At 42.2% G+C, this 15,407-nt stretch overlaps 1 protein-coding gene across 2 annotated transcripts in view; it reads right to left on the reverse strand.

Annotated features, from left to right (window-relative positions):
• Positions 1–15,407, reverse strand: part of ZNF462 (zinc finger protein 462) — an 88,303-nt gene that overhangs the window by 24,571 nt on the left and 48,325 nt on the right. Inside the window, exons 5-7 of one of the 2 annotated variants that reach the window (XM_041396907.1) lie at positions 15,025–15,299; positions 11,860–11,978; positions 7,515–7,706 (exon numbers count right to left, since the gene is read on the reverse strand). In XM_041396907.1, the coding sequence (XP_041252841.1) occupies positions 7,515–7,706; positions 11,860–11,978; positions 15,025–15,299 (586 nt within the window). The remainder of the gene's footprint in view (positions 1–7,514; positions 7,707–11,859; positions 11,979–15,024; positions 15,300–15,407) is intronic. The other variant, XM_041396908.1, reaches the window with a different exon arrangement.

Below are 15,407 nucleotides of genomic sequence, written 5' to 3' on the forward strand. Positions count from 1 at the left end.
CTGGCCCTAAAATTACAGTGGCAGTATGTGGGTACCAAGGATTCATTCTAACCACAGAGCTCAGGAACCCGAACTTGTGTAATTTTTTCTGGAGACCTCCAGCACCCATCTTGACATTATTTTTATTGCCAACAGAAAGTCCTCATCTCTATCACCAGCTCTGAGCTCAGAACACTCCGGGCAGTGTTTTCAAGCACTTGTAGTAACAATGTTCCTTAAAGAAGAAATAAAACCAGCTACTTAAATGTCAAACCTTGGGCTGTCCACTATGACGATAACACACATCCATTTCAACAGAGGTAAAATGAGCAAAGAAGTTTTACCTCTCTGCCAAGCACCAAATCCCTCCAGCATGTTTTAAATCAATGGGATCAACTTGGAATCTCAGGTGACAGGGAGAATATGAGTGAGGCTGACAGAGAAGGCTGTGATATGTGGGTATGATGCTGTGCAGAAATGCCTCCTTGGTCAAGTCACACCCTGTACCCCTTTCGTGCCAACAGCATCCTTTTCTCTCTGTGTCGAGTGATCACAAATTCCCCAAACACACAAGGCATCAGCATCTACCACTCTGTCCTTTATCCTGAACATGAAAACCACAGCCAAAAGAAAGCAGAAATCTCAGGAAAAAAAACCCCAAAAAACAAAACAAAAAAAAACAAAAAAAAAAAAAAAAACCAAAAAAACCAAAAAAAAAACCAAAAAAAAAAACCAAAACCAAAACAAACCCAACTCACAACAGGAGTCAGGATATGCTTCTTTCTTTCACTATGGGTGCTATCAGGTAACTTCTTTCTGCATCAGATGTTTCTTCCTTCATTAATTTCTTGACCTGCCCAAACATTTTGTCTTCTCCCAGGCCTAGGCAAGACTTCCGGGGCCACAGCAATCCCACCAGAGCAGGGTGGCCAACTCCACACAAGGCTGACACCAACCTTCTCCAGCTGCATGAACTCCAGTCTGTGTCCTGCTCAATCTCAGCTCTGCCTTTGCCCATTCAGCTCAAGCACAAAAAACAGCACCAGGAAAAAAAAAACAAAAAACAACAAACCAAAAAAACCAAAAAACAAAAACCAAAAAACAAAAAATCACAATGAGCAGCGAGCTGACACTCCCCTCAGCACAGCCAATGACATCTCCCTCTGTTCCACCAGCCACAAAACAGTTCTCAACATGCTGCAGGAAAAGGCCAGAAGCCAAATAACTATAGCCCAGTGGAAGAGAGCTTCAGAGAACAAGGTCATCCCCCCAGCGCCTCAGGACCTTGGAACAGTGAGGAGTTTGTTCAGTAAAAGTGGAGGTGAACAAGCCCTGTGCTTGTTCCACCAGCCCCTGCCAATCTGATGGAGGAGAAAAGTCCTATCTGATCCAGCATCTGATATTTAGCTTAACACTGACCACAAGGAGCAAGACACACCAACAATTACCACAGAGTTTTGAAAGTTTTAAAAGAGGCAGCGTGGCCACTGTGGGAAGAGGAGAAAGCAAAGTCTGAGGGGAAAGCAGGAACTTGGTTGCTCTAGGTTAGAGAAAGAACACAGCTGGGGAAAATTAAAAAAAAAGCAGCCTGCAGGTAACACAGGTTAATCTGATACTTGTGAGCATGAGGCATCACTCCTGTGGGGCACAAAGGCAGGGAAACAAGCAGAACAAGCAGACAGCTCTTTGCAGCCCAACTGTAACTACAAAAGCAAAACCATCTTCTATTCTGCAGTATGCAGATCACCATCTTGCATCCTTAACACGGGTGCAATCCTTCCAACCCACCTGGCAATTAAAGCAATTAGCTGTTGAAGCTCTGCCTGAATTTGCCCTGTAGTCACTACTGGCTCTCTGCCCTTCCAGCCAAACTGCAGAGAAACTTCAAAAGAGTCTTTGTCCAAGCCCTCCTCCCAAAAAAAAAAAAGAAAACCAAACCCAGGACTAAACACATTCTGCTCTAATACCAAGTTTTCTGGCTGTGAGGACTGACCATTGTGATTTTCCCCAGGCAGCAGAAGCCATAAAACACAAAGACACACAAGCAACAATAACAGAGAAACAGCACCAAAGGGGAAGGGACCATCTCAGGAACGTTCTGCCCTGACTACAAGGTTAGAAAAATATCCCTTATCAAGAGTTAACAGTGCACAGGAATAAAAATAAGCAAATCAGCCACAATCCATGATATGGATTTAAAAGAGTCAACAACACTGAAAAAAACTGGAGAACCCAAAAATCAGGGTAGTATGTCCGGCCACATGGAAAGCTTGCATCTCCTCTGAAAAGTGGAAGGCAGAATCATGACTCACTGGCACCAGATTTGTGGATTTTCCTGAAATGGTGCCTTGCTGCCCATAGTTCTCCCCTCATTCTGGTATTACTTGAAATTGCTTCAGCAAAACCTGCCAAAGGCCCTCTGCACCCTTCAGGAGATCATCTGTGAGGCAGCACAGAAGAAGACATACAGTCTGATTATGCACTGTCTGCTTTGAAAAAGTGCACAGAAATGGGAAGGGATTTACAGTTCTGGAACAACAGTCCAAGAAACAAGACTTAGTCAAGCAGTTTTGTGCCCAGCCTAGCTCTGGCAAAGCAAGCAGATGTATTTATATTTCAGTCTCTAGATGAGGCAAAGTTATTTTCCACTGGCAAAGGCTAAAGTTCAGGAAAAAAAAGCCTGGAACAGGGCACTGGATGTTTCACTTAGCAGTTTTCAATGCATTTGCTGTTGCAATTAATTAAATTTAATTAAGATGTTGACATACCATGTACTGGGAGACTCAAGAAATCTTCTAGTTCTGACCTTACTTACACGTGTTTTGTGATGTGTGCTGGTATTAATGACAAATCCTGTTTGGTTTGCACAGCAGTGAAAAGCATAATTATTGAGCTTCAAGGGTACACAAATAGTGTGCTGCTTTCTATAGATCAAGAACTGGTGGCCAGTAAAAAGAAATGGTCTTACAACCACAGCAGCATGACTGAGGAGACATTAGAAACCACATCCAGGTTTGTTTAGCCTGGCACTTCGCTGCTTCATTTTGACAATTCAATATTCTTAAACACTAACATCTTAAAAAGCTGTAATTTTGAATTACTGCACGCAGTCATGACACAAGGAAATTTACGAGGCTCCAAATCTGCCAGTCATTATGAATAAAGAGCAGTGCTTTGCTCCACAACATGGCTAGGCCAAAGGGGTTATTTAAAAAAATAAAGGGCTACTCCAAAAATCAGTAACAGGAGCCAGGGCAACTTAGGACAGGTATTTCACATGCTCTCAGGAAGCCTTTGCTGTGTTTGAAGGCACAACATGAAACTGCTCACCACTCAGTTAAGTCACTCTGCTTTACAGACTCTGTGGCAAGGGGTTGAGCTCTTGTGCCTCCCTGCAGTTTGGAGGAGAGCAGATCACCAGCCCCTGACCACAAAAACACATTTACAGCACCACTCACACAGGCAGTGTCTGTGGCCACGTGCTTTGCCCCCAGCTCCTGCTGCTGCATCGTGTTTTCTCATGCTCGAGCCACACAATTTTTGCACGTCTGCTCTGTGTCTTTGCAGCTCTTATGGAAAGAGATGGGAGCATTCCAATGTGGTGCCTTGGAAATGCAGATTTTTTTTTTGATTTTTTTTTTTTTTGTTTCCATTGCCTTGGCCTCAACAGGAGCAGAGCTGGGAACACTTACCTGTGACACACACAGCCCTACAGGATGACACCACCATCAGAAAAAAAACCCCAAAAACCCCATTGTGGCCAGGGTTTAACAGAAATACAAGCTCTTATTCTCACTAAGGCTGAAAGAACATGGAAGCAGATTTTGTGAGGAGATCCATCCAGTCCCCAGTTTGTAGCATTTCCATTTACAATTAACTTTTGCTGCTCATGATCTCAGAACTCTTAAGGAACATTTTAGTGTAAAATGAAAATAAGTAAATTCAAACAAACAAGCCAAACACTCATGCAAATATATAGCAAACCCCCACCATTTCCTTCTAGTAAGACAAAAAACACCTGTGAACTATCAGGAGAACATTTTATCATTATCACAATGGCAACCTCATTGTGTCAACAAGAGCTGGACACTACAAACTATTCAATGCCCCTATACTATGAAAACCAGAAAAATAGTGCTCATGACCAGTATTTTCTAGGGTTTTTTTTTATGACTGTTTTAAGAAGAACACCCACAAACGAAAACATCATCACTTCACACCCCCCAAAAAAACCCCACAGAGTGCTTTACTTCTGGTTAGAAGAGGAGACAGTGAAAACAGGTTCTTTATCTATTAAAATATTGCCCAGAAGGCAAAGAGGGGTAGGATAAAAAAGGCAGGATCTTTGAATGATGCATCTGTAAAAAAACCTTCTATGCTGACTCATCAGGAGTGACACCATCACCTTCTTACACCACTGCCCTGAGAGAAGAACACACGCTCTGGATGATTGTTATTAATTAGAATAAAGAGGTCGTTATGCTTTCTAATGACAGCTGTCACCAGAATTACAGTTGGCAAGGATGGGTCTACCCAAAACGTTCAGCACCTACTCCACTTTAGCTCCAATTCCTAAAGGAAAAAAAGCCTACCAGGCACCCCAAAACACCTCTGGGATGTGCAGCTGAGTACTTCAGATTAGGCCTGCTGCTGCCAACACAGAAGTGAAGGAGATGAGCCATAGAAATCTGAATGCATTCACCTCTTTCAATGCATGGATGGATCCAAAAGAACAAAAGGAACGTTCTAAGAAAGGCCCATCAGGGAACAATTTTTGCAGGGAAAAGAAGCATCACGGAAGTTCCACTGGGCTGCTGCTGCAGAGCAGCTCTGTTCATGCACTTTGCTCTTACAGTTCAGTACCCTTCTCCCTCTTCCACATTTTTACAGAGCTCAACAGCCGACAAGATGAGTCCTGCCAGCTCCCCAAATCTCCCAAAACCACGCTGCCGTACTTCCTACTCCAACCACAGCATTAATTCACAGGCAGGAACAGCTCCTTTCTGCAACCACTTCAATTACACAAGCCTGCTGCACACCCATCAGCCCACAAAACAAGCTCCCTAACAATGGGACGCAGCCTTTTGTCTGCCTTTCACCCCAGCCCAGGTTCAGTGCTGCCTCCCTGGTGAATTAGCTTTGATCACGGTTCACACTGCAGGTCATTCACACACACCAGCAGACAAAATCCAGCTACTCCACACCACGTCAACCCTTCCTAATACTCCAGCTGGATGTAACAGTGCCTGCATTTCCTATTATTGGGACCAGTTATTTCATCTGGTCTTGCACACCGCCTGTGTGCCCGGGCCACGGAGGCAATGATTTATTGCCTTCTAAAAACCAAAAAAACTTGCGATGCCATAAGAGCAGCCACCATTAACCTGATCTGCAGCCAACTGTATAATGTGAAAAAAACTACTTAAAGCAGGTTATTCCTTCCCCAAGCAATGCTGAAAATGCTAACACTATTATTGTAACACCTGTACTTGTCTGATGAGCTCCCCAGTGGGTGGCTTCTATTATTGTCAAAGTGACTTAACCATTAACCCCATTTAAAGATGATCTAGCTAATTGGGACAAATTTGGCCTTGGTCTCAGGTTGTAATACAGGTTTAGGTAAGAAAGTCAGCCCAATGAAATGCTGTTGTTAACAGAGTCATCGTTTTAACTATTTCTAGGAAGAGTTCTTAAAGGCTGCAAAATTATCCTCTACAGGATACAGCAGGTATCCTGAATTTTAACTCCCCTAATCAAGAGTTTGAGCTCCTGGGCTAAGCAACATTTAAAAAAAAGTAACTGAGCCATCCTTCCCAAAACTGAGTAGTGTCCACACACCATTAACAGAAGACTGCTAACACACAGGAAATGATAGGACAGCCACTGAAAATTATTCTCCACTTCTTAAGTCAGTAGTGGAACATTTTATTTTAAAAGCAGAAAAAAAAAAAAAAAAGCAGTAGAACACATCTCAAGATGTACTCAGCTTGCTGGATTAGCTTAAGCCAGCATTAGCAAAAAAACTCAGTAGTTGCACTGTTCCAGACAACCCAGTGACAAATAGGTTGTCTGGGAGCAGCTGGTCAAAATCTCTTGTTAAGATTCTGATTCTGACCCAAAAAGTGACTTGCTAAGTCACAAAAATATTTTGCTTTTTCTTTTTTTATTCAATAAGGTGTTTTTATGCTGATGATTTACTTCTTTCAAGTCATTTCAGCCATTTTCTGAACTTTTTTTTCACTCTTTTAATTTCACTTTTGGTTTTTTTAGGTTATTTTTTTGTCTGATGAGAAAGAAAGGAAAATAGGAGACGCAAAAATGCTACAAAACGATTGCAGATAATATCTACCTCCCATTCTTAGTTCACTGGTATCACAAGCAAAACAGCAAAGAACAAAATTCCTGCTGTTTAGCAGCTAGAAACACTCAACCTCTGGGGAAAAAAAAAAAAAAGAATTTTCCTTTTCTTCTAACACACCCTCCATACATTCCAGTTCTTTGAACATCTGCAAATATTCTCCTTCCATGTCAATGAAATTCATCCAGGAATTAAGGTCGGGGTTTCTTTTTTCCAAAGAAGAGCTCTTAACTGGTAGGAAGTGACACCAAAAGATGCCTCATAAGCTACTACTTAAAAAGCCTTAAAGCTTGCTGTGATACCCCACACCACCTCTTCCATTTTCTCTGTTTAAACAGTGTCCCTCCCTCTGCTGCTTTCCAAACATCTTCTACACACCCCTCCAGCACCAGGGGATTAAAAGCTTTCAAAAGAAGCACTGAAAAAAAGGAAACAGTGCTCAAGTTCTCCTTCCTGCAGCTGAATATCTGAAGATACTTTTGGTGTACAACAGACAACAACAGCAATTACTCCTCCTACTATTACTGGTTCACATTTTAAGCTTAATCACGTGGTTTCATCAGAGTGCTCTACTCATGAGATTAGATATTAGGAAAAAACTGTTCCCTGTGAGCATGGTGAGGCCCTGGCAGAGGTTTCCCAGAGCAGCTGTGGCTGCCCCTGGATCCCTGGAAGAGTCCAAGGTGAGGTTGGATGGAGCAACTGGGATAGTGGAAGGTGTCCCTGCCCATGGCAGGGGAGTGAAAGGAGATGATCATCAAGGTGCCCCTTCCAACCCAAACCTATGAATTCTATGATTCTATGAATATAAAAGAAAATCAGGAGCATGGATGGAATTTGAAGACCCCTTTCCCACTGGCTACAAATGGAAATTATGAGTCTGAAATATTTTCTACAAGGTAAATCTCTGCTAGCAAAGTCAGCAGTGACATGTTCCAAAGTCAGCTGGTGCAGTGAGGGAACAAATAATTGTAGTATGAACTGGTGAGGGCTTAAAGCAGATCACTTCCTACAACACCAACGTTTAACTCTTGGGTTTTGATGCAACTTCTGGTTTCCTCTTAATGACCATACGAAGATGCTTTTGGTGCAAAGCTGCCTGCTGCAATTTGGTTGGCAATAAAAATATTAAGCGGCACCTTAGACAATTAAATTCTTGCTCTGAGGCACCTCTTACCATTAGAGTCCTCCACTTCTTCAGCAGGAGTGTGGTTCTTGGAGGTGTGGTGGGCGTGTGAGGCTGCAAGGTTGACAATGCGGGGTCTTGGTAGTGTCAGTGCTTTCCCATGCACTTTCAAGGAGTGCTCTTTCAGCTGGCTGATTGTCATGGTGGAAAATGAGCAGGAGGAACATTTGTAGGCATGTTCACCTGGGTGAGCGAAATACAGGCAAGTCATCAGCTCACAAAAGAAACAAAATGGGGCCCTCACACTTCTCTTACTGAACTTGGCAGTAAAATTCCCATGGACTCTTCAGCGAAAAGACTGATCCCAAAGGAAACAAGCTATGCATGCCTCCCTGTTGGAGCAGCCTGGAGTCTGTGGGTGTAGACACCTGCTTTGGACCAAAGTATCACTTTCTGGCAACTGCAGATCCTTGCACAGCGGCTGATGTCAAGAAAAACAGAGACCAGACTTTCAGCATGCCTGTGTTGCATGGTATGGGAAGAAAACAGACTCTGGGATGAAAATGGAGCAACTTAACCACGGCACTTCCAAATTTGTTTGGGAGCACAGCAACCAGAGATGGTGAAGCTTGTTTCTGCATGCAGCACATCCAGCGCCATTATTAATGAAGCAAGAAGGACACTACAAAACTCTAACAAAGGGCCCTCCGCAAACAAAAAAGAAAAAAAAGAAAAAAAAAAAACCTAAAAATAAAAAGTGTGTGGTATAATTACATTTGTGAAAGGTTACAGATTTCCTTATGAAAAACCTGCCATTAGGCAGCATCAGTCTTCAAAGAAGTGGCAACAAAGTCAAGGCTGGTGAACATGGCAATGCCAAGTGCAAAAGGGTGTATCTACCAGGCTGTGTGGAAGTGTGTTATGAGAAACCACTAAAAGAAGTGAAAGAACAGAAGTAATGCACAGTAGTGGATTTAATTTTGAATACATTCCAAGCCATAGAGACAGCAAACAAGGGGAAACAAATCCTGATACAAGATTTGTTTTGCACAGAGGCATGGAGGCAATTGGAACACAAAGTGAAACTGTCCCAACACAAACAACGTGAGTCTATATACAGGTGCCAAGTTATTGTTTTGGCAGTGCCACTTCCATGTACAAGAGTAACACTGGCCACATATGAGTTGTACATAAAGTGCCAAAACTAATACAGGAGCAAATTTTCATGAACAGCAACAGAAGAAGAACGAGAGTTTTGGTAATGGATGAAGCAGAAAATGTTTTCCACCTCTTGACAAATCCAGCAAAGAAGGCTCTCAAGCAGCACCGTTTCCCACACCAGAAATAAGTGAACCAAAAGAGAATATAAAAACACACGTGTTTGCAGCCATTCAGAGTAAGCACACCTGAAATGATTAGCAACCATCCTCCACAAAACTCCCACCACTGTCTTCCAGAAAAACCATGCTAATCATCAGGACAAAACCAAACTCTTAGAACGCCCTTTTTTGGTGCATCTGAAAAAGAACAGATCACTCGGAGAGTCTGAAGTAGTGAAACAAAAAACTGCCCTGTGTGTTTTTTCAAATGACATTCCTCACCTGTGCGTTGTACAAGTTACACATTTCCTTTTTACAAACAGAAATACAACATTTCTTGAGTGGCACGCACCATGAGTTGCTCAGTGGAACACAATAATTTAAGGACAAAAGGTATTCCAAGGTTACAAGACACCAGTGGGATACAGATATAGACCTTCATGGCTTTGTCAGTGTAAGAGATTCCTGGATGACAACGTGCACCAACCATTAACTTAAAAGCACCACAAGACATTAAAGCAAATAAAGGATGATTACACACCAAGCAGCCTAGACACACTAATAAATATGCCCACTATTCATCTCCAAAGGATGTCAAAAACATGAAAGGATGTGCCTGATTGCAGAGGAAAAGCTGTTTTGGCTTTTCCTCTGCAATCAGGCACAGTTTGACCCAACACAAGTCTTCTGCATATTTTTTGACTGCTAGTTTTGTGTCTCACCAAGTGATCATATTAATACATTACAAATAAATAAATGCAAGCATTTATGTAGTGGGTCTCAACACCTGATATGTACTCAAAGCACTGTGTTCCAGAATACACAAAAACTGAACAGGACCAATGCCCTTATGTTACAATCACCCATTTCTGCTTTTCCAGAGTAATTGCTGATTAAGAAATTGGTAACAAGGATTCCTCAAAAACACAAGCAAAACAGAAAAAAATTAAAAAAAATTAAAGGACAGGTGAAAAAGTTCAGATTAAAACAACAGAGAGCCCGTTTAGAGTAACTGTAAACTGTTCTGCTCCATGCCAGAGGAGATGGCACACACTGGATGAAAAACAAATGCCAGAAACACTGGTACCAGCTGTCACACAAGAAAGGATTTTGTAGTTCACTGAGTTTTGATCCATACCCAGAAAATGAGACAGAGAGGCAGACTGAGTAAAATACTTCAGGATTCAGGATTTTATGGACTTTTAAAGATATCCAGGAGTTCAGAAAAATTCAGGAGGATTGAAGTTTTAAATTCTGAATAAATGGATAATGAGACAATTGACAATTGAAAAAAAAAAAAAAAGGAAACATAAGAGAGGTTCAGAGAACCACCATGCCATTAAAAAACTGGGGAGTCTGAGGAAGTCAGACGTGTTTGTTCAGTAATACATATTTCTGAATGACTGACTCAAAACACACCAAAGCAAAGTTCTGAGTGAAAAACATACAGGCAACTTTTCGGTGACATGACCATCCATTTGGTGGAAATGGGACTGAGGCAGAAACATCTATAAGCCTTTGGAAACCCTATTACCCAAGTCACTGTGCAAGCGCTATCTAGGCAACCATGAAATTGTGTTCTTGTAGAATGCAAAACATGGCCCTTCAAGGGGTGTCTGTCCACTAAACAAAGCTCAGAAGCATGAATTCCTAATAAATAAATCAACGAATTACATGAAGAGAAGTGTGAAGTAAATATTAGTTGCATGGTAACTTTGGGTCTAAAAATCTGGCAGGTTCAAGCAAGGAGCCCAGCTGTGTAATAGCATAAAGAAAACATTACTTAATGGCTGGTGAAAATAAAGAACCATGGCTCCTCCATACAGGATGTGGGATTCTGTGAACTGGAACTGGTGCAGTTGGATTTCCCAGAAGGGACAGAATGCCATGGTCCTCCCATAGAAAAGGAAGGTGGCAAAAGTTGAGCTAATCTATTTTATCCATCCAAGTACAGAAACTGGCACAAGCTCTGTGAAATCAAAAAAAAAATACAGGAAACAAAGTACACAAGACCATCAATCCCTCCTATATTTCTGTAGATGAAAAATGCCTTTGGATCAATGGCAACAATATATTGTTTTTGTATCAGCAGACAATTACAAATCTCTTATGCCTGTTCTCCCCATTTTTTCACCTTCCACCCCAGTGTATATGACTTTGAGTAAGCAAATAAAAAAAAGGAACATACTTGTGGGTCCTTTTTATCAGAAACTCCTGTTCAAGGAGTTTCAACTCACAACTTTTAAACAGCTGGGCTAGTTTTCAGGTTTACAGACTGGTCACTATCCTATAATTTGCACCAGAGTGCACGTTTGGATTGCAAACCAAAAGATAACCTTTTTATGCAGGATGTGTGACGGTGCCAAGAGTCTATGGCCAAGGAATAAAGATGAGGAAATCCTCATCTTTTTAATAATCACAGGTGCAACAATTTCAGGTGACCTACTCTGTGTGACACATCACCTTCCCAGTTCCTGTTCCTCAGAAGCATGTCTTGCTTGCTTGCTGGTATGGATTCCATACTGAAATACAGGGATTTGCAAGACAAATTTCCACGTCTGGTAACACGAATTTTGACATTCTCAGTCAGTTGCACACACACCTGACTCCCAGTGTTTGCAGGGTTTGATTTTAACAGGAAAGCCAGCATAAGACTCTACCAAAAACCAAGGTGCTGTTCACAGTCTTTTTCCCAGAAAGAAAAATTTCACCTAAAGCACAAACATACATGCAAAGAGCAGAGCAATGCTCACTGCCATTTTCGTTATGGCATCTGTGGTACAAGCGATGAAATCCACTTGGAGAAAAGCAGAAGTAAGGAAAAAATATCATGCATGTGAGAGAAAAGAGAAGAAAAAAGTACTGAAGTAGCCATCAGTTTAAATCCTTGCCCTTCCCATTACCCAGGCTCCCACTCAGCCCCACAGATTCCATCGGCTGCCCAGCCGCAAACGTGGCCTTTGGGAAAACCTTACCCAGTTCTGGTGACAAAACACGTGGCTCAACCCAGCATCTGCCATCAGCCACAAGAACACACCGGGCCATTTCAGCTGCAAGACTGAGAGGGAAGAACTTACCAGCGTGAGCCTTGAGGATATGGGTTTTCAGGCGGCTGTTGTAGGAGGACTTGAAGGGGCAGAGCTTGCAGCGGAATGGCTTGTGGTGTCCGTGGTGGGTCTGCATGTGGCGGTCCAGGCTTGAGGAGAGACAGAAAAGGGAGACAGAAAAGGGTCAGTTGTTTCAGCTGTGCCTTCAGAGGCAAAGCAAAGCACTTTACAGCAACAGCAGAGCAAGTAAGGGTCCTTTCTCACACTCCTCTCTGCAACAAATTCAACAGGTCTGCCTGCATGAATCTAGGAGCAGAGCTGACACCAATTCTGTATATACAGAGAGCAAGCCACCTAAATAAACTTATAGGGCAAGATTAGTATAAATTAAGTTCTGCATGATCCAGACTGAGAGGACCAGCTGAAGAAACATGAAACAGGCAAGAAATTATTTTCTTATTAAGTTATCGTTACACAATTTTTCTCCTGACTCGAACATTTTTATGAAAATATAAATGTCCCCTCTTGTCCTGGTGATCAAGAGTAAAAAAAAAAAAAAAATTTGTTGACCAGCTTTACTGAGGAAGCCTTCTTTTGGTTACAGCAGCAAAAGCAGATTAGAGATCCTGCTCTGGGGAGGGTGCCAGCAGGCTACAGTTGATGAGTTCCAGGATTAAAAGGCAGCAGAGTTTCAGAAGCAGCAGTGCAGGAGATTCTACATGAAGCTCAGCAGGAGAAGAAGGGGTGGCAAAGACCAGCCTCTACTTTCTTCAGGGAAAATGGAAGTACCAACAGCCTGAATACTGTGAAGTGATCAAAAACTGCTCTCGACACAATTTGTCCTAACAGCTCAGTCAAGTTTGGAGGAGAAAAAAGGACGTTTCCCACATTTTCTAACAGAAGATCAAATTCATTCTAACTGAGTGAATCCTGCAGAGCTCTGCAGTTCCTGTGCTGTGGCTGACAGACATGAATTCGCTGTCTCTGGGTGGCAGGCAGGTAGTCTGAGCCCAAGCTGTAAATATTTCCAGCACAGCTTCTACCTTGGACACATTTATGCTTTGTGATCTGGTCTTAGCTGGAGTCATCCCATGCAGTGATGGAACAACAACGGGGCAGAGACACTGCAGAAGCTGCAATTTGCCAAAACTTCCCTCCACCCCCACCTCAGTTCTAGATGTATTTCAGGCGTAGTTCTTTTTATTTGTCCTAAATTGTCCTGCTCTTTTACAGAGCATCAACATGTAGCTCAAATAGCAGTTGTTCCAGCCTTGTCACACTACACAAGATCTCACGTGATCTTCAGTCCCACACTGAAAAGAGCCTCAGCCAGAAAATCCCTGTTTACGAGAGCTAACACTGAAGCCTGTGTATTCAAACATCTGATAACAGCAAAAAAGCAGAAAATGAACTTGTATCTCATCTCAGGGTCACTTCATATAAATCCAACTTAGCAGAAATCCAGGATGGAGTTTGGGACAAGACAAAACGCACAGCTTTTCTAGAGAAATGGGGGAAAACATCTCCTAAATGAGTAAGGCTTTGAAGACTCACAGTGAATACTTCATAGAACAAAACTTGTTTTAAATAGCCTCCAGGGAATGAGATTACTTAACAATTAAAGCAGACTGCCAAAGAGGTATGTAATACATATTAAGCTATTATAAATATATACACCTTAAGGTATTCAACATGGCAGTAATTAAAACTGTGTTCACAACCACATAGTTTGCCAGCTGCACTCTTCCAAAAAGAGGTTTTAAAGTTTTGGTCAGATTTGGGAGAATAGTGGGCTGTTTAAACATTTGGCTTGGTTTCCCTCACCGACTTAATCTCCCAGGGGAATAATTGCATCAGAAACAAAAATAAAAGAAGCAAACAACTTCAACAACAGAGACCACACCTATTATCAAGTTAGGTGGTGAGCTCTTCCCTGCCATCCACCACTTTTTGATGCAACCATCCTACAACTTCTGGGACACAACTTACCCTCAGCAGGAAACAGAGTGACTAGGCACCAAATTCAACAAAAGTCTGACTGTTGAAGCAAGTTTACCAGGTGAACAGCAAGCCCTGCAGGGGCTCCTCTCACTTTCCAGCCTTGCCAAAACAGGGTGGAATACACCCAGCAGCGCATCCTTCCCCCAAATCCCTCTCCTACCCTGGGCTGCTCAATCCTGTGTACCTTTCCAGCCGTGGCATGAATTTGCAATTGCTGTGACACCAGCAGAAATTTTGCTTTTTAACACAAGGAACTGAAAAATGTCTTCTCTTCCACCTGCATTTGATTGCAAAACAATGACATCATCACCAGATTTAAGAGTGCTGCATCAAATGAGCACCTGGATCTGTCTCCTGTTGTTAAAACAATGAACAAGCAGCTCTCTCCTCAGAAATTAAGAGGAAACACAAACATGTGAATCAGGTCCAGGCTGCCATTGGAAAATGTATCACAAATCCTATTTTTTGGGGGGACATATATATTTTTACTATTAAAATAATTTTTAAAACAAACAAACTTAAAGCTAAGTCAAATGTCAGGGAAACAAATGATAGGAAATGTGACTATTAATGATTATCATATATCAGACAAGGAAAGCAGGATGAGGGAGTCATTCAGCACACTGTTATGAATTTGAAATATTTGATTGAAACTGCATGCCATAATTAAGAAAAAAAAGTCTGATTTAAGGCAAATTTATGGCGCTGTTTAAACATTAGAAATGGAAACTGAACCCACAAAAAACCGTAGTAAGTACAAATAAAGCAGTTATATGCAACAAAAGTTTCTTAAATGTGGAAGACTGACTTTTCTTGGCTTGTTAATTCTCATGCATTTGACATAGGTGGGCATAAGTGGTGGGCTGCACCATTTGCATTCTGAAATAATCTTCATTCTTTGGCTTGCATGCTTCTCCCCGACATGCAAAAAGAGGGCTAACACAAATTCAAGAACACAAGGAGGTGCAATCTTTTACAAACAGCCAATCATAACGGCCAAAGGCTTTGCAGAGTGGAAAATATGTAAACACCACATGTTGAGAAAAGTGTGGCTCAGCACCAAGTCAGGCGAGCTCTTCTTCAGTGTCAGCCCACAAACCAGCACCGCTAGCTGGCGATTCTTTAGGAAACCCAAAAAAAAAGGGAAAAAAATTAAAAAAAAAATTTAAAAAAAAAAAAAAAGCCACGACTTACTTGTGCCTGAAAGCAGAGACAAAGGAGCAATACTGGCAGCTGTACTTGTCCTCCCGGGCAAACATGGCCAGAGCCAAATGACTCCTCTCGTGGGATCGCAGACCCTGCATAGACATCAAAACCCGGTCACACTGGCTGCAGAGGTAGCCCCCAGGCCTGGCTTCATCTTCCAGGGATGCTCCATATTCAGCTTCTGTAAATTCCACAATGCCAGGGTCTTTGGCTCCCTCAAAACCCTCCATCAAAGTTGTGTTTGAAGGATCTTCAGCTTCCTGCTAAAAAAGACATATCCCCCCAAAGCCATCAATTCTCTCTCCCTTCTGCCCCTCAGTCTTTCCCCTGTGTTCACCAGAATGTCCAGGCTTCCCACTGCATTATTTCTC

This window comes from Onychostruthus taczanowskii, unplaced genomic scaffold (assembly GCF_017590055.1).
Source record: "Onychostruthus taczanowskii isolate IOZ18803 unplaced genomic scaffold, ASM1759005v1 scaffold132, whole genome shotgun sequence".
NCBI lineage: Eukaryota > Metazoa > Chordata > Aves > Passeriformes > Passeridae > Onychostruthus > Onychostruthus taczanowskii.